The 18,680-nt window shown below is 46.7% G+C and overlaps 1 protein-coding gene across 4 annotated transcripts in view; it reads right to left on the bottom strand.

The window, feature by feature from the left end:
* Positions 1–1,056: 1,056 nt before the first annotated feature.
* The window catches only part of SLCO4A1 (solute carrier organic anion transporter family member 4A1), a 32,094-nt gene continuing 14,470 nt past the window's right edge, over positions 1,057–18,680 (bottom strand). For all 4 annotated transcript variants that reach the window (XM_042801059.1, XM_033010364.2, XM_042801060.1 and 1 more), the window contains 11 exons: positions 15,951–16,926; positions 14,784–14,874; positions 13,830–13,951; positions 13,424–13,535; positions 8,368–8,522; positions 6,904–7,099; positions 6,154–6,319; positions 5,379–5,551; positions 4,946–5,010; positions 4,260–4,408; positions 1,057–3,465 (listed from right to left, as the gene is read on the bottom strand). In XM_042801059.1, the coding sequence (XP_042656993.1) occupies positions 3,316–3,465; positions 4,260–4,408; positions 4,946–5,010; positions 5,379–5,551; positions 6,154–6,319; positions 6,904–7,099; positions 8,368–8,522; positions 13,424–13,535; positions 13,830–13,951; positions 14,784–14,874; positions 15,951–16,776 (2,205 nt within the window). In that variant the 5' untranslated portion in view covers positions 16,777–16,926 and the 3' untranslated portion in view covers positions 1,057–3,315. The remainder of the gene's footprint in view (positions 3,466–4,259; positions 4,409–4,945; positions 5,011–5,378; positions 5,552–6,153; positions 6,320–6,903; positions 7,100–8,367; positions 8,523–13,423; positions 13,536–13,829; positions 13,952–14,783; positions 14,875–15,950; positions 16,927–18,680) is intronic.

Genomic DNA, 18,680 nt, shown 5'->3' with positions numbered 1-18,680 from the left:
AAAAAAAAAAAAAGGGAGGTTTCTTCCTTTTGATGCAGTCAAAACACGCCAATCAGGTTTTTTTGTTTGTTTTTTGTTTTTTGTTTTTTTTTTTTTGTTTCTTTCCTGGTTTCTATAAATCTAAAAACTGAATTATCAGTATTTACTCCCATTCCCGTCTATGGCAAGAATGAAGCCTGGGCTTTGCAGGGGAGGGAGCCCGGGAAAGCGAGGGGGTGCAGAGGTATTTGAGGCTCTTCTGCACACCCGGGTCAAGAGGAGGGGCCACGGCAGCAGGAGAAGGGTAGGAAGCTCTGCAAAACCATCTATGTACTGCATTCAGAAATGGTGTTTGCCATCATTTTAAAAACTCCAGGAAGCTTCCAAACTCTTCACTAGAGAAAAACAGCTCATTGACTGCCTGGGTTTGTGTCTACAATAAATAAAATTCAGTTCTTCCTGCTTGGACTCCCTTTTGGGTGCTAATTTGTTTTACTTCCCTGTGGCTTTTCCTCAATACCAACCACCGTTGGTTTGCATTCTTTAAGAGCATGAATCACCCCTCAAGCAAACCATAGGTGACACAGGACTTTGACCTCGCTTATGTAGTGTAGGTCTGGGAGAAACTCCACAGCTTTAACAGGGTTGGTCTGTGGATGAAGGAGGGCAGCGAAGGTATTACCTCGCCCTCTTCATTCTTCTTCCCCAGCAACCAAAAACCTAATTTTGCCTTCAAAAGCAATTATCTGGTCTCAGGAGGAAAGGGTAAGTCAGCAGGGGACACCAACCCACAGGGTCACAATGTCACCTGTTGTCCCACCAGTCAGCCTGCAGCTCCTGTATCCACCAGGGGCTTTATTAACACTACGATTTAAGCACAAACCTAAATCCAAACTCTCCTCCTTGGAGACACCACGATGACCTTTAGTGGAGCTTGGAGCCCCACGGGGTGGCCCTGTTCCTGTTAGCAGGAGATTCTGTGGCTCAGGCTTCCCAGGCAGCACAGATCCAGCCCACCCCTGCTGAGAACAGCGGCTGGGAAAGGTTGACAACTGATGAAAAACACGCACACAAATACCTGTGAAATACTGATTATATTTCGAGGCTTTTATAGCAATATAATACTTCATATGAGACTGGGAAACATATTTTTTTAAATAGTTTAAGTTACCTGTACACCTATATAACCTGTTTATGGAACAGGAACACCTTGTTGCTGCTTACTTAAATCCATGACTTACCGGTCCCACATCAACATAATAAATGCCCAGAATCCCACAAGCTTTCCTTTTGCTCTGGAAACACCACACTCAGATAAAGCTCATTTTATAAACACTAGAATTGCATTGCAATATACATATATATATATATATATATATATAAAGAAAAACTTCTACCTTTCATAAATACATCATACATAAAATATGTTCCCAAAATACATTCACGCATTTTCCCCATTTAAGATCCCCGCTCGTACCCCAAGTGTAAGTTGGGAAGGGCAATTGCTAGGCAAGGCCTGGAGACAGGCTCGTGTTTGCAGGCGGCTCCAAATCCAGGTGCAGGTTGTGAAGAAGCCTTTAGTGTTTGGGTGGTGTTGGGGTTAACTCCTGCATCAGTGGGTGTAATCCTGCCTCCCCAGAAAACCAGGGTTTTACTGCACCCTGTGCCCCAAAGCTCCACCAGCTGCTCGTGTTCAAGCAGCCAAGTCACCCTCCATCTCACCCTAGTTTTTTCAGCAGTTACTGGAGATGCTCGTCTCTCCCAGTGCTTGACAGAGGCTGGGGAAAAAAAGGGATCTGGAAGTGGAAAGGTCACTACCTGGCTATGGTGGAAGGGGATCTGTGAATGGAAGAAGATGCTTTCTTGACCACCACTGACCTGAAGATTGACCGTGCTCCCAGTGCCGCCATCCCTGTCTGCAACAAGAATGGCTTTGCCTCTGCTCTGAGAGTTGGTCCTTTGCTAACAAAGGAAACAAACACCCATCCTGTGCCTGCTCATGAAAGCATAAATAGACAAAATATACAAAAACATCTACAAAATAATTCTAAGTATCAGCTGGCACAAAAGCAGCACCAGTTTTGCAGCTCAGTAATGTGGGTCTTGTCCCCGTGTACGCGGTTTATACAGTGTAGGATTCCAGGGGCTGGCCACAGCCCTCCCCCGGAGCTGTACCTGGGTTGTGTGGCTGTGAAAATACAGGCAGACTGAGCACTAACCTCACCTGATCTGGGTTGAGAGGGAAGCCAGACATACACCCATCCAAACACCCCTTTTCCCCCTCAGAAAGATCCTGGTCAATATTGCAAGTGCACATTCAAAGGTCATTTTGGGAACGCTGCCCTCTCTACTTGCAAGCAGGCCAGTTACAAGTCAGCACCCCCTTTCCACGAGGCAGTCTGTCCTTAGGGCAAGCTATCCCTTAAGCTAGCAGTCTAGAGACAAATTAAATTAATTCTGACTTTTCTCATCTACCCAAACTCAATGTCTTTACAGAGCAGCTGAAGAGAAGCATTGCATAGATCTGTATCTCACATCTTCCTGCACCCAATAAACAGCAAGAAGTAAGTTCAAGTTTTGCGCAGTACATTACAAAAGGCATCACCTTTAAACAATGCAAAAAAACTAACTAAGTGTCACCACGGTGTAAACCCTGCAATGAAACGAGGCAGTGAATATACAGTGCACGGCAGCACTCAGGAATGGCTGCCTGTAGTGTACTGATGAATTTGCTAGACAAATCTCCTCTCAAACCCTTCTCCCATTGCACAGTAATATGAATTTGCATAATTAGATAACCTGCTCCTGAACAAAAGGAGCGATGTTGTGTGTCACAGGAAGGAGGAGGACACGGGGCTGTCTGTTTGGCATACAGTAGTTTGAGGGCCAGCCGTCCTCTTTGCAATGCAGACTGCAGGACAGCAGGGCTCTTCAGGCTTAGGAAGTCTCAGCAGAAGTTTTGCTACAGTTGGCTTCACAATTGAGATATTAGGGCCCAGATCCTCTGGTGGTTTAAATCCCACATGCTCCATTGGAGTTACCGGTGCTTATTTCCACGAGTGGAGAATGTGGTCCTTGCTTGTCACAGACATAGAATAAAGCTTTGGTAGCCCTTTCTTCAAATAAAATTAAGTAAGTAACTGCATATGGCATCAGCGCACAATTTTAAATGTGCTTCTGCTGTTAAGAAAATAGCAAGCACACCAGTGATTAATTCTTTACCTTGAACTAAAAAAAAGTGATAATATTACTATTAATTTAAAAACCCCTAGGGACTGCATAACGTCTTCTCATCGTATTTTTGAGACTGAGAAAGTCACTTGCACGTGTACATCACTATATATCCACTTCAGCCGGTAGCGAAGGTTTGTGTTCCTGGAGGTCACAGTTGCCATTTTCAGATGTGTCTGAGCTGCCCGGAGCTGACTCTGGTGGTGGGGGTTTGTAGAGCAAACAGGCAACTATAAAGAACGTTGTCCCAAGCACCTGCAGCCATGAAGAAATCCCATTACTCTCTGCTCCCCCCAAAATCAGGCACCTAGCCCTCATTTGGGGTGAGATTTGCTGACCAAGCTTTGGGGAGGAGATGATGCTGAAGGTAGCAGACCAGTGCACAGAGCCGGAGAGAGCAAAAAATCTGAATTTAGCCAGCCCCATAGCAATGGGATAGTGAGAATCTGGAAAGCTGTTCAGCCTCACACAGACACCTGGAGCACAGTGCTGTGTGGACTGACACCATCTGAAGCATTTGCTGGAAGGCTTTTGAAAGCCTCTTTATCACAGCAACTGCTAAACACTACTATCTAAGGCCAGAGCTTGTTTGGGAGCAGTTAAAATGATGGTTTTCAGCTAATAAATAAGAAACACAGAGCTAAGCTCTATATTACCAGCAGTGATCAGGGAATGGTTATTTACAGCCTGCCCACAATACTATCCTTCACTCTCACTGCAGTTATATATTTTACTCCATTTCTATCAAAAAATCACTTTGCTAACTGTTGGGAGAAGAGGAGATATTTCATATGGTGCAACAGAAGCTGTAAGCTTAGAAAAGTGATGGGAATTTAAGAGAATGATGGTGCTCGGAGCACCATTACCTGGAAAGAAGCAAATGGAGCTTTTGCCTTCCCTGAGAACGTTTCTTGTGTGAAAGTATAATCTGAGGTGTGGGGGAGAAGATCAGGACAACCTAATTTTGTAAAATTCTCTCCCAGATCAAAGCGCTATCTCCTAAAGACCTGCTCACTTTACCAGACAGTGAAGTTAGCAGGCAGCATCACCTTGTAGACCAATCCAGCGATGAGGGTGTATTGGCTCATGGCTGAGTTCTGGTAAATGTAGCAAGAACCTTGCTCGCCGCACTGGTCCTGCCAGAGCAGGCAGGATTTATCAATCATGGACCCAAAGGCGATGGGGCCAGGGATGCCTCCTGTGGGAAGAGAAAGAGGACCTTCAGTTTGGGCAGTACCTATGCACCAGCCTTGCAAGACACAAGGTGCTTGCAGAACAGCACGAGGCTCTTGCTGCTACCATGATTAAGCAAACTCATCCTGAAATGTCTAAAGCCACATGGTATCCTAAATACACTGAATTTCAAGACCTGAGAGTCCAGAGGGTCTTTTGACCATTCTGACCTATGTGTTGCACAAGAGCCAGAAGACGTACACAGGAGCTTCAACCCCTCTGCTCCTTTTTTCTTAAAATAAGGACACATTGCCAGGGCATTGCTCCTCTACCCGACCTGTGATGAGCTACAGAATCGTTCATTCAGTTTGCAAACCATATGCAAAGGGAATTCGTTTTTTTCTGAATGACAGCAAACAAGAGGAAGCATCCTTGTTTCAACAGCGTGTGTCCTACCCCCTTCTTCACCAACCGAACGCGTTTTATTCTTAGGTAACAGCTTGGCACATGCTCCACAAAGCCAGCAGACCGCACTGATGCCCAAATTCACTCTGTTCCATACCTAGTGTTCGTACTACAATCCACTGGATCCCAAGTGCAAATGACCTTTGCCTGTCAGGGACACACCTGGGGAACAAACGGAGATGGATTAAAAATGCTGCCAGGCTGCGTGGCACCTCCCTGCCCTTCAATGCTACGCACTTGGGTCCAGCACGCTTGGGACCTCCACCCCCTCTGGAGATCGGGGTTCACCCCAGTGCAGTGTCCCCACCACACACACTCGGGTGTCCCATGTCAGAGGACAGAGCTTCCAATGCTAACATTTGCTTTCCCAGCTAGACAGGGAAGGGAGTTAGTCCTGATGTCTCCAGGCTGCCAGTAACGAGGTGGTTCCCATCACGCCTTCCCCACGGCTTGAGCCAGCAGGATAAAGCAGAGGTGGGTATCAGGGCTTCTTGCGGTGCTGGAGGAGGACTAGGTGGTCCCGTGCTTACCGCAGAGTGGCAGTCAGGGCAGGAATACTGCTCAGGAAGGTGAAGAGGATCACCATGAACATGAAGAACAGGAGCAGGGGCCTTTTTGCACAAGAGGAGGTGCATTTCCCTGCCTCTGCATCACCGGGGCCGGGCAGGAGGGTTTTCTCAACACAGCTACACTCGTGATAGACCTGGGAGAAAAAGGTCAATGGGTGGTTTGCCAGGGAGATCATGGAGACGGTCAAAGCTTTAAAAACAGAGAAATTCAGGGAGGGTAGAAACCAGCCAGTTTCACTCCCAGAGCAGAGCAAAGCAGAAATCAAGCTGCATTCTCAACATATCTGTTTCAAAACAGGTTATTAAATAAAATCAATTAACTTTGCCAGGCAGACTTTGAACGCTGAACGTCATCACTACCCTCCTTAAGCCTTTGTCTATTTCTTATAAGGATGAGGAGGTACATCACGTTCATTGAAGATCCAAAATAAGAACTGGGGCAGAAATTAGGTGCCTTCTGAGCTCCCTGCCTGCTTGGGTGATTTACCGCGGATTTCAGCACAGTTTGACCCAGACCACAGCAAAACTGGTTGGACACATTGAGAGAAACAAAGCAGGGTGACCTCAGGGTACTTTCTGCCTTCATCCCAGGTGGTGCTTGAGGGCATCCATCCTGCACCAGGCTTTTACACTGATTTGCAGCAAAGCTCAAATCTGTGGAGACTTTTGCAGAGCCAGCCAAAATATTCCAAAGATGTACCACCACCTTGCTGATACACAGTGCTTTTGGACATACCTTCTTGCCATTCCTGAGGTTTTCAGACACTTTTTTGCACCCAGCATGGCACGGAGAGTAATACATAACGTCATTGCTCCCACAGACAGGGCTGTAGGTCTCCTGTAGACAGCCACACTCGGCATTACAGGCTGCTGTCAGGTTTAGATGGCCACCAGGCAAAGCACTAAAGGAAACACAGGAGTAGTCAGCGGGGAGACGCCGAGCAGAGTTTTCCAGAAGGTAATGGTTAGAGAAGGTGGGAGGGTAGGACATGCAGTGCATCCCCAGGTAGTGTAAAGCCAGGCTTGGGAAAGGTCTCATCTCACCCAGTTTTAACCACGAACAGGAATTGTGCCCTGGAACTGTCTCTTTCCCACAGCTACCAAGGGAGTTTAAGTGACCAGCTCACAGGGAGACACCTTGATTTGGAGAGGAAAGTTCCACTTTTAGCCCAGTTTATCCCAAAGGATAGAGATGGGGGGCCCTGTGAAGGCAACTGAAGAGTGGAGTATTTCACATTCTGGCACTGCTGATCTCCCCTCCCTCTCTAAAGAGGGAGCCTCTTCCATAAACTTCAACTAGATGTAAAAATTAGGAGATCTATATTCTGGGTCTCACCCTCAGTATCTGCCTGTAACACTGACTGGACATCATCTTCCATTACCAACACATTCTCACATGACTATCACCAGCACCATGCATTTGGCATTATTCTTCTATTCTGACCAGGGCCATGCAGCACAAGACAGATGGGATGATTGCTATTACCTTCCCTCGTACATCTGGGTTACTCCTGCCATTGGCATATTAGGGCAGTGAATAAAAAAAATGAATATAGCCAGCAGACTTGACACTGTGCAAAGTAAACACAGTTTGATGATTCCTGAACAGCGGAGTTTGAATTTATTCACAAGGAATCCTCCCAGGAATGTGCCTCCGCCTCCAGCTGGCACAACCAGATAACCTGAAAAAAAATTAAACAAAAACAAACCACAGGCAAGTTTAGAAATGTCAGCAAGGAGTTTTCATGTCTGAATACATTAACTGCAGTGTGTCTGCATGAGAATAACCCCTTGGTTGCTGTAAGGCTTCTTAGTGGGAGTTCAGTGGACTTTGATGCAGTAGGTGGTCCTCCGTAACAGCTTGGGTAACGTGGCATGAGCCTGGTAAGGCAGCTTTTCATGTCCAGAGATCTCAGACTCTCTGAGGAGCACATCCTAAGTACTGATGCTCGTTGGACATCGCTTCCTCACTCTATGATATGGCAGCTAAGTGAGGATCTTCCCAGTTTCAGGATGCTGACAAAATAAGTCCCCCAGTTCAGACATTTCTTGTTCGGGGCATTTAGTTAATATTTTCTGATAATGCACTAGAAGGAACAGACTACAGTTATTTTGCCTTCCTCTAGAGGGTAACAGATGGCTATGGAAGTGACACGTTTCTTCCTGATGTTAGGAGATACAGCTCTGAAAATGCACTTGGTACAGATGTGCTGATGGGAAACGATCCTATCTAATAACCGAATATGCTAACCACTCTGTAAATGAACCGCAAACAGTGCTTGTCTCAATTCTAAATGAGATACAGTGCCCTTATATTTATAAGTGTCTTGGTTTGGGCTGGAATAGAGTTAATGTTTCTTCTTAGTAGCTAGAATAGTGCTGTGTTTTCGATTCAGTGTGGGATTAGGTATGAGAAGAATGCTGATAACACACTGATGTTTTCTGTTGTTGCAGAGATTTCAAGGACTCTCCAACTCCCCATGTCTTGCCCGTGCGCAGGTGCACAAGAAGATGGGAGGGAGCACGGCCCAAGCACCAGACCCAAACTGGCCAATGAAATATTCCATATCATGTAACGTCATGCTCACTACACAGAGGAGGGGGGGCGGGGAAGGAGGGGGTTCTCTTTTGCTTCCCAGGATTGTGATTGCGGGATCTTGGTATTTTGGGATCGCTAGCCAGGAACGTAATTGGTAACAGTTGGCGGGTGGTGAGCAATCGTATTGTCCATCGCCCATTTATACCTTCTATTATTGTTATTTTGTTTTATTACCATTATTAAGCTGTTTTTATCTCAACCTACAAGTATTTCTCTACTGCTCCAATTCTCTCCCCCATTCCCAGGCCAGGGAGGGTGAGAGAGCGGCTGCATGGTGTTTGGCTGCCAATCAGATTCAAACCATGACAGTAAGCAAAATGGGAAAACACTGCAAAAACCTGGTTTTCTTACCAAAAAAGGTAGCAGCTTCGGAGGCACTTAAACTAAACTGAGACTCCAAGAACTTGGGTCCAAATGTGGACATCCCGGCAATGAGGGTGGCTTCGGTTGCTCCCGCTAAGCAGAGGAAGATGAAGGTGGGATTCTTCAGAAGCAGCAGTACTGATCTGGGAAGGACAAATATACTGGCATTGAATCACTGTCTGTCCCCTGTCTTTAAGTCAAAAGGACCACATGTAAGATGAGGCAGCATCCTACCATGTTGCAACTCTTGGAAATAAAAAAAAAAACAAACAAAAAAACAAAAAGGGAGCTAACTGGAGTTTGAGAGATCAGCAAGTTTCTCTCCTTACACTTATCAAGTCCTACCCAACAAGGAAGGATGCCAAAGAGACCCTCTCTTCTCCCTGTGTACCTGCACAGAGTAGATGGTGCTCTGGGGGATATAGTCTCCATTGCAGGTGAGGATCAACAGCTTGCCCTTAAAATTTGCCTTTATATATAATGTCTCTCAGGCACAAACTTGCTCTGGCTCTTGTTCCTACTGGAAGTTGTCCTGACTACCTTCAGGCACCTAACAGATGTGCTTACCCCGGACATCTTTTATAGCCAATCGTCAAAGAAATCTGAGGAATGTCAACCAAGAACCTAAAATGGGAAAGAATAATCTGGGACTCTTCCCTACAGACCTCGTGAGGGCACCAGATGGGTCTATTTATCACATGTGCATGTTCAAAATGGGGACTGGATACCAGCAGCATGTGTGTGATGATTCACACTCAGGGTGCCCATAACTTGTATATGGATGATTTCATTGGTAATTTTCCAACATTCAGGGCCAGGCTGAGTATCTTCCACTCCTAAATGGGGCAACACTGAAAGGACACCACTTCTCACCAAATCTCAAGCATTTCAAGGTTTTATTAGTCCCTGATGGCAGTTATCTTGGGACTACCGACTCAAACAACCAAGAGCAGGGAACAAAGTTGTGTTATATCCTCACATACACAGACACTACTCATGCATATCCACATCCTCATGAGAATAACAATCTCTGATAACCATAGATGTTTTGCAGCTCAGGGGAAATACCAAGCAAGCCTTTCTATATGGAGGAAGCACCTCCAAGTCACCTTATATCCCACTGGAAAACAGAAAGCAATCTTTCTCCCACAGTCTAAACAGTTTTACTTTAAGCTTAATGTGTAAATTGAGCAAATGCATTTTCTTTTTGACCCACTGGGATTTAGTAGAGAGCAATAGATACGCCTGAAAAATTGCCATGTGTCATTTATATGCGGAAAGATGATCCGGCGATTCCATCTCAGAGACACAGAAACACCCTCGGGCACATGGGATGGTCTCAATTATCTCTCACTATCTCGGATATTGGACAAAGGGGGTTGACACTGCTTTGCAGGGAGCATTTTGTAACACACTTGACATTCTGCCACGTGACTTCCCCCAAGCCTAGCCCAGACCATCATCACAGATCATCCCATCCCCGAGACAGGCACAACCCCATCAACCTGCATCAATGGGGATAACAAAAAGGCAGTCACTTACCACCTACTGCTTCGGAGGAAATGTGAAATCAGAGAAAATCTACTGTAGTACAACCAAGTGAGAGAAGTGCCAAGGCTCAGCATCAGATTTATGCAACTTTATCCACATAAAGTGGAGAATTTCATTATACCAAGAGAACAGAGAAGCTAAAATTCAAACACTCTTGCACCTGGATTACAGAGGGCTTTATACCAACCACTGTCTATCTGTTGGGACTAGTTTAATTTACTAAACTATTTTCCAGGAATGATGTTTTAGATTGTGCTTTATTTGGAAGCACAAAGCCTAACCTCTTGGCAAGAAAGCACTTCTTGGGGACCTTGTGACTGACATAGAAATTGTACAATGCCTTTACCTTTTAATAGTTCAAGAGAAAAGACAGTTGTTCCCTGGCACTAGTGTGACTTTGTGCCTGTTGGCCAAAGGTGACAGGCTAGACTTGCAGTTAGGAAAATACAGAGGAACTCCTTTCAGCACTAAGACTAAGGATTTACTTATGTAATTTCATCTATTTATAGACAGGAGATGTAGTTCCAAGAAGCTGTGGCATATAAAACCTTACCAAAGTCAACACAGACCTTTTCATTGCTATCAGTAGGATAATCACACATAGAAACCACATAACTCTTGAATAGTCTTAAGTGTCCTCAGTTCTTACAGAGAAAGAGATTTCAGGAAGCTCAGCACTGCCAAGAGAAGGATCTCACTATCTATAAAAGCCTGATCCTTCAAGTCTGTACTGATATGGGCACATATAGGTACTCTTTCCTCACGTAATGGTCCTGCTAAGTAGGTTGAGACCACCTGTACAATCAAAGCCTGCTGCTCTGAGGAACACTTGCATGCCCAGGACACCCCAGACCATAACAGAGTACAGCCACAAGCTAATGAGTCTTTAATGATAGACGGATATTTATGTAATCTTACAGCATGTGAACAGGGACTTTTCCAGCACAAAATGACATCTAAGGTCATCGCCACCAAGGGAACAGAGGGCAGCATGTATGGCCCACAGGAATGTAAACCAACCTCCCAACACGTGAAAACTGTCATAAAGCCCTGAGACAAACTGAAGCCCCACCCTACCCGCTAATCTAAGAGGTATGAGTGAAATATTGACTGTAGCTTCTCGTGCTGAAGATCAGGCCTTGGCAGAGCGGCGAGTGATCCTCATAAACTCCGTCTCATAGCTCGCTAGGAAAAAGCTTCCTCTCCTGGCACAGCTCTGCCTGTCTTCTGTTTAAATCCCTCTGCACTGACAGCAGGGGTTATTTCACGAGAGCAATCATATGGAACCAGAGGAAGGAAAATGCTATTTTATCAGGTCTTTTCAACCCAAGAATTAAGTCAGAAGTCTCTTCAGGACAGAGGATTAAGCTGTATGGGCTGCATTCCTGTAAGCTCCTGCTCTTAGGCAGCACTGAATACAGCAATTCATTAAGCTCACTTAGAAAGGACCTGATGGCATGAAATAGTGTTTTATTTCATCAGTATTTCTGCTGATCTTTATGAGACACTTACTGTCCATAGTGTGAGAAAATGTGTAGCATCTGATCCCTTACGAAAACAAAAGCAACAGTGTCCTTTGGCCTCACTCTCCAGCCTGGTCCACGTGTCCAAGAGCTGCACACACAGATGTGATCTCCTCTTTAATGCAAGTTTCCAGAATAGCAAGCCTTTAAGGCACTTCCCTTTTATTAATCAAAAGCAGGGAACACAAAAGACTGTTGGGTTTTTGCTTTCAAACAAAACCCACAGTAAAGGTCTGGACTGATCTGGATTGTTTGATATGAGTTGCCCACCTTCAGGTATTTGTTCTTCAGGAATGAGGGGTGAAAGAAGATGCTCCCCGAGGAGAGCTGCCTCCATACCTGCTGTCAGACAGCCTTCACCCAGAAACAGTAGGAGCTTTGTTCCAGATAAGCAAGAAAAGCATCAACCACTGAATTTCATCCCTCTCCGCTACCCTGTTTGTGTTGGTTTTAGTCGTAACTTTATCATTATTTAAATGCAGGTTTTGAATTTAATTTCCGTGCAGAGAATAAGCCATGACCTCGGAAAATGGCACCCAGTCAAGAATGCCATTTAATAACAGTATTGAAATCTGTTCAGTGTAATATTCTTTACAAAACTGCCTTGACCCCTGGTAAGCTTCCTATGGAGTCTCCAAGAATTTCAGATCTATGTGGGTAGTTGCATCGACACAATACAGATCGACTGCTACTGAAAACTCCTGTACTGAGCACCTGCTTCAATCCTCCTTTGCCAGCACAAAGGCAGATACCACAACTAAAGTTCAGAAGTAATTGCTTGCAGTGGCATGGGGTTTGGCAACACGGAATGTTTGCCTTTGCACGGGGCAGCTGTCACACATGGATGCAAACTCCTCCCTAAGAATCGCCCTGGGAGAAATACACAAAAGGAAAAATCCCCTTATTGATTGCAAGTTCCGAAAGGAACTGATACCCAGGTATCTCTGCAACATCCAGTGTTTGCACACCAGCTAAACCCAAGCTGTAAATAAAGCAGCACCTCTCCCCCTGCCCTCCATTTCCATACCACTTAACACAAAAATAAAAAATCATAAAAGATTTAAAAGATCCACAGTAAATGTTTCCAGGTTGAAAGACCACATTTTATTTTGGGCACTCGCTTGTTCCCACCCAGGATGCCTTTAAACCATTTCCTACCAAACCTCCTTTGTTGCAAGCATGCTCGCCCACACCAGAGCTAAGCAGCAGCCCTGTGATAAAGCGTGCTGCTGTGTCACTGCTTTGCAGGAGCGATAAGAAGTAGTAACACATGAAAGGTGGCTGGAAGATGCAAAGGCAAAAGGGGAAAAAAAGGAAACTAAGAATAAAAGAGAAATGGAACTGAAAGCTACAGTGCAGGATATCTTGTTCCCTGGATTTGGAATGGAGCTGTAAGAGTTGGGGGTTTTGTGTCCTCTCTGATTAAAAGGACAAACCAGGGATCTAACCCAAGTAAAAACAGAGGAAAGAAAGAAAAGCCTGGAGGGGATGGAGTGGAGAAGACATTGGGCAACACCCAGTTGGGCCAGGTGAAGCCAGACACAAGCAGACAGGAAGAAATAATGCTGCTGGAGAGAGGGAAGGAGGTGGCAGCGCCTGTGCATCTCCTATCACCTAAAGGTTGGCACCAAGCCACTCTTGGTAAAACTCAGCCTGTTGCACATGACTGCAGGTGGATCTTCGCTCCTGGACATGAGCTTCTGAAAACCACAGGCAGGACCAGCACCTTGTTCCCTGCTCTCCCATGCAGCCCCCAGCACAATTTCTAGTTCCACCCATTTGCCAAGAGCCCCTGGCTGCTGACGAGACCAGGCGCTTCGCAATCTCCTCTGCGAGAAAGCGTCACCGCTGCGTTTGGAGATGGGCAAAACTTTTTAGCTAGCATTATAGAAAGCAAACTCAGTTTAGGCCTATTGCTCTTGCTTCTGGGGAGGGGTCCCTGAACCTCATGCATGGGGCAGTTTTCTCACCGAGGCAGATCTTTAACTGTTTTCCCAAAGTCTGGATCAGACGCCTTTTTGTGGCTCCCATCCTTTAGCTGATGAGCCTCTGACACCCTCATAACGATATACCGCTGGGATCCTGAAAACAAGAGACAAATGGGAACAATGGAGCATGAGAGACACAAAGTGGTGAATTTGCTGGGGGAAAAATGCAACTGGACATCCTCCATCTGTCAGCGGCTGCATGGGAGGAGCAGGGAACTGGGCAACTGGAAAGCTGTGGGGGTGAAATCCGAGTAGGAATTACAGTTTAAACACTGGAAGCTCTTCCTCTAGTCCTTTGTCCCCAGCTACATGCGTGCATAAGGATGCGAGCCCCAAGGCCAGTGCAAGTACCCCTCAGTCCCAGCCCCGGCTCCCTGGAGCTGCGTACCTGGGAGGCGCTGGGGGTACCCCAGGATGGGGATGGAGATGAGGAGGGAGGCTGCTCCAGCCCCGAGGAAGCCGATCCACCATGCCCCCACCCACAGCGTGTTCTCCGGGGTGATGTCAATCCTGTAAGAAACAAAGCCGAAAGGACACAAGGGAGAGAGGGGGGCGGTTTGAAACGGAGCAGGACAGCTCGGCGTGCCCCTCATTGAAGCTGGCAGGGGCTGGGGGAGCACGGCGGGGGGGATGTCAGTAAAAGAAACCAAGCTCTGGCCTCTCCCATGACAATCTGCTGGGGATGCCACCTCCACGACCCCTCCTGCCACACCAGAGTGCTGCCTTACTGGAAAGGACAACATTTAACGAGCTCCAGAAACTACATTTTATTCTCCTTTAATCTCTGGCTCGCACATTCACCTCCCCACATTTCATTTGCACTTTGGAGGTTGCTGCAATCCTTGTTCCACCTCAGAGCAACACTTTGCAGGAAAACTGGTGAAAATAACCCATTCTGTCCCCTGGAAACCCACTCCCCTTGTTTAACCCATTCATCTGCCAAAAAGCCTGTAAGAAGATAAGAATAAATTACAAATACTAGGAAGCAAGGAGGGACTAAGCACCCTGGCTGGATGACCTGGAGGATGAGCCGCACTGCTGGTAGTGTTGCCTCATCAGGGGAACTCATTCAAAAAATTCACCTGCTGCTCATAGCCTCATTAGTGCAGGCAGTGCAGCATGAGGAAGGATTTAAGCTGACAGGTTTGTCAGCAATTTTCTTCCAGCAACAGCACTAATGCAAACCACCCTTCCAGCCTCGGCCCCCCTGCAGAAACACTGCTGAGGCATATTTCCACCCAGCCACCAGGTCATTTCTCCATATTATTACTATTATCTTTTTACCCCAAAGGAAACATATAGCATAAAGGAAAAGGAACAAGATTATTTTTTAGTGACTTACTCTCTGCCAATTTCAGTATAAATATTTAGAAACATTCCTCCTACCAGATAACCCGCTGCAGGCCCAATGATTGCAGCAGTGTAGAAAACAGCTGAAAGGGAAAAACAAGCCACATTAGAGAAACAGCATCATTTCAGCCAGGGATGCTGCAGAGTGCTGCCAGTGCCCAGCATCCTCCATCCCACTGCAGTGGCCCAATTCCCTCCTGAATGCGGGATGCTCAGGCTCCTGCCACATCACACCCCCCTCCCTAAGCCACTGAGAAACAAAGTCATCCAGTTTTAACAAGTTTTCATCTGACACTTATGTCCCAGGAAAACTTTAGCATCCGACCTGGGAATTTTCATATCACAGGGCAGGCAAAATTAGTTCAGTGGAAGACGGTATTTAGTAGGGATGTAGCTGACCCTGCTGCCACATCCTGACTGCTGGCATGACGAGCAGTGGCATTGTCTCCCCACTGACACTCTGCAATGTCTGTGCTAAACACAGCACCACTGGCACTTATTTTGGTTGGCTGCCCTAGAAAGATCATCAACTTATTGATGATCTCTTTGTGATCTCCTTCTCTCCTTGCACAGTTTTCTGATACAACAATATGGGCAGACTGCTAAATTTTGAAATTGCTAAAAGGTCACCCCTTTTAGCAATTTCACAAAATAGGTCTGTAAGTATTTGGCAATTGCTAAGCGATCAGCTATACAGGAGAGCAAGCGGAGCCTCTTCTCCTGGCTGTGCTTTGCACCAGCAGTATCCGAGCAGCCCAGTGACCGTCCCTGCTGTGCTATAGCACTAACAGGGTGACGTCTCCTTGCATGGATTGGGTATGGCCCCATGGTTGTTTGTCAGAGATGCTAATGCCACACACACACTGGGACTCTCCCCAGCTGGTCCCATGCCAGGAGCAGGAGGCACCTCCTGATCTGCAGGGCATGCATTGCAGGAGTGAAAATACCCAGCTGCACTTACAGTTCCTGTCTGTAAATAATCAAAACCTTCCCCAACAGCTGCCACTTCCCTCTGAGCACCACCTCACCCGTTACCGGGATCAAAAGACTGGGAGCACCTCTCGCCAAACTCTTCAGTGTGGCCCGTCTGGTGCCAAGGCAGATGGACCAGCTCTCCCTCCCACCGCCCAGCTCATGGGTTCCATCTGGCTCGACTCACCAATGTACACAGGAGAGTAGTTAGTCTTGACATTTTCATCTAAATAGGTGACGCCAAGCGTGTAGAGCGGCGTGGCTCCCATCCCGTGCAGGAACTGCCCCAGCATGAAGACAAACCTGTAGCCGGAGAGGCTGGAGGCAGCCTGGGTGCAGGGCAGGCTCTGGTTCCCCCCGCAGACGCCCACCTCTGCCGCCGAACGTGCCTCGTACCGTCCCGTGGTGAAGTGGGGCAAGGCGAAGAGCAGGGAGCCCAAGCCCATGACCAACACGCCCCAACCCAGCCATCGCGGTTTGTGGCCGTTCCCTCCAAAATAGCTGACAACGGTCAAGCAGACGCAGGCCGCGATGTCGTAGGAGCTGGCGATCAGCCCGCTCTGGTAGCTGCGAAGGTCAAAGCGTCGCTCGATGGAGGTGATGACTGTGTTGATGAAGCCGTTCACCGTCATGCCTTGCAGGAAGGAGGCCACGCAGAGGAAGAACAAGACGCCCTTGGAGGTGTTAAAGAGCTGTAAGCACCCTGGGGTGAACCCCCCCCAGCCGCACGCCAGTTCCTCCCCTTCGGCTGATATGTATTTAATCCCTTCGCCAAAGCGACTCCCCTCCTCTCCCGGGGTGGTGGAGCAGAGGGGCTCGGCGCAGGAGTCGGAGGGGCTGGGCATGCCGGAGGACGCCGTGCCGTTGCTCAGCGGGGTGCCGCAGGCCTCCCGCCCGCTCGGGGCGTCGAAGGTCCGGCCGGCCTCACCGGGAGGAGGAGATGGGCAGGAGAAGTCGAGTGTCTGAGGGAAACAAAAGCCATTTTCTCCAGTTGAATTCTGGGGCATTGCCATGAACGGGAACGTAGAGTCAAGCAGCAAGTCGAGGCGGGGCTGGCGGCCGGGGGCTTCGTGGGGCAGCGGGGACTCGCCTATCCCGGAGATACAATTTTCAGCACCTCACATCGGTAAGGGAGATGTTGAACGTCTGAGCCAAGACTTGAACTGTGAAGAGAAAATTTTTACACATAGCCTTTGTATAAAACCATGCTCAAACCTCTCAAATATTGTTGTGTTGTTTTTTGTTTGGTTGGTTGTTTTTTTTTTTTAAATAAGTATTAGCATTTCACTGTGCTATTCAGCTGGATGTGTGCCCTCCACCATGGGGTGTGTTGGTACCTCAGGTATTGGGGCACCATTAACATTACAGAACAGAACAAAACATTCAAGAACATTAAAAAAAAAACCCACTTCTAAAGGCAGTCACCCTACCAGCTGAAGCCCCTTACCCCTTTCTCTTAAAAAGACCCTGATTAGAGACCGGACCCTCACAACCTCTGTGCCTCTCCTTCCCCTGGCAGAGAACGGCATGCACAGCTACAAGTTTCCCACTGTTAAAAGTCCTTTGGTCTCTCTTTCACACTCTGCCAATAACAGTTTATAATTATCCTGAAAAGTTTCCACAGTCAGACTGATTTTATTCCAAGCCCTCAGATCTGTTTACAACCATTCAGTAAAATCCTTTCTATAACTAATTAGACTACATGCCATTTCAGAACGAGCTGGAGGGCAGAGGCAGCTGACTCTAACCTGATTACCGATGCAGACTGCCTTATTTCAACCAGTTCCTGTGCATCGCAGCACCTGATCATGCCAGCAACCAAGAATATTTTTTTCTAAAACGCCTTGGCTGAACTACGAATGATGAAAACAACAAGATTCGCCTTTGAATACTGGTCTTAAATACACAACAAATGCTAGGCAAGAACTGCTTTATTAGAGAGACTCTTAAAGCACCCTGTATTTCCCAGTGCTTTTTAGCCAATATCTGTTCGAGAAGTTCCTATAAAAATGTTCCTCTTGAGATGGCAACCAGCCCCATCAGCAGGGACCAGGGAAAAATGGGCATTTGTTTCCTCAATAAAACAAACCATGTTCAGATTGCCGTAACCTGGGAATTTTGCAGCCTTCAGTGAATACTCATCTGTGTGTTGCTGGAAAAACTTACTAACATTTGCTCGGTAGATAATGGTGTGCACGAGCACCGATGTGCTTCCCTGCACCGGCAGTTCTTGCAGGCACTGGGGCAGGAGGACTTGGCAGAACATGATGCTTAGAGCAGCATCAAGGTCCTGCTTCCACCCCAGAAGGGCAGAGGATAGATCCCATATGCAAGCAAATTTTAAATATCCAGGTCAGCAGTGCTACAAAAGGTCTGGTCCTTAAGGGAAGTTAAACAAATGAGATCCACCTTTCATTGGCAAATAATTCTATCTCAATTACACTGTCTGGGGAGCAAAGTGCACAGGTATTTCAGGATCCAGATTTTAGTAGGAATTTGACGGTAGAGCAGGGCAGGGTGAGCTTGTCAGCCAGAAAGGCACTGCTTCACAGGTCCACATTAAACTCCTTCTGGTAACTTCTACTTTAAATGCCTGAGTACAGTGCAGGATAACTTTGATGTGTAACATGTAAATGCAAAAACTAACTGCAGGCATTGAAATTTTCCTGCAGAAACAGACTGTTGTAATGTGTTGGCACAAAAATATAATGCCTTGGATGCAAGGCTATATTTTTTCCCTTTTTTGTCTCTCCAATGTTCTTATGACTCTTACAGCTCTAAATCTGTTTTCTCATCTTTGGATGCAATATTAGAAACAATAAATAAGAGTGCTTTAACACTCTAATTTTATCAGAAGTGATTATCAGGTACTGGATCAGGCTCCAAGGGGCAGAACTGTTCATGTTATCCCTGTGTA

This window comes from Tyto alba, unplaced genomic scaffold (genome assembly GCF_018691265.1).
Source record: "Tyto alba isolate M040663 unplaced genomic scaffold, T.alba_DEE_v4.0 Super-Scaffold_33, whole genome shotgun sequence".
Lineage (NCBI taxonomy): Eukaryota > Metazoa > Chordata > Aves > Strigiformes > Tytonidae > Tyto > Tyto alba.
This window is presented reverse-complemented; position numbering and strand designations above follow the sequence as displayed.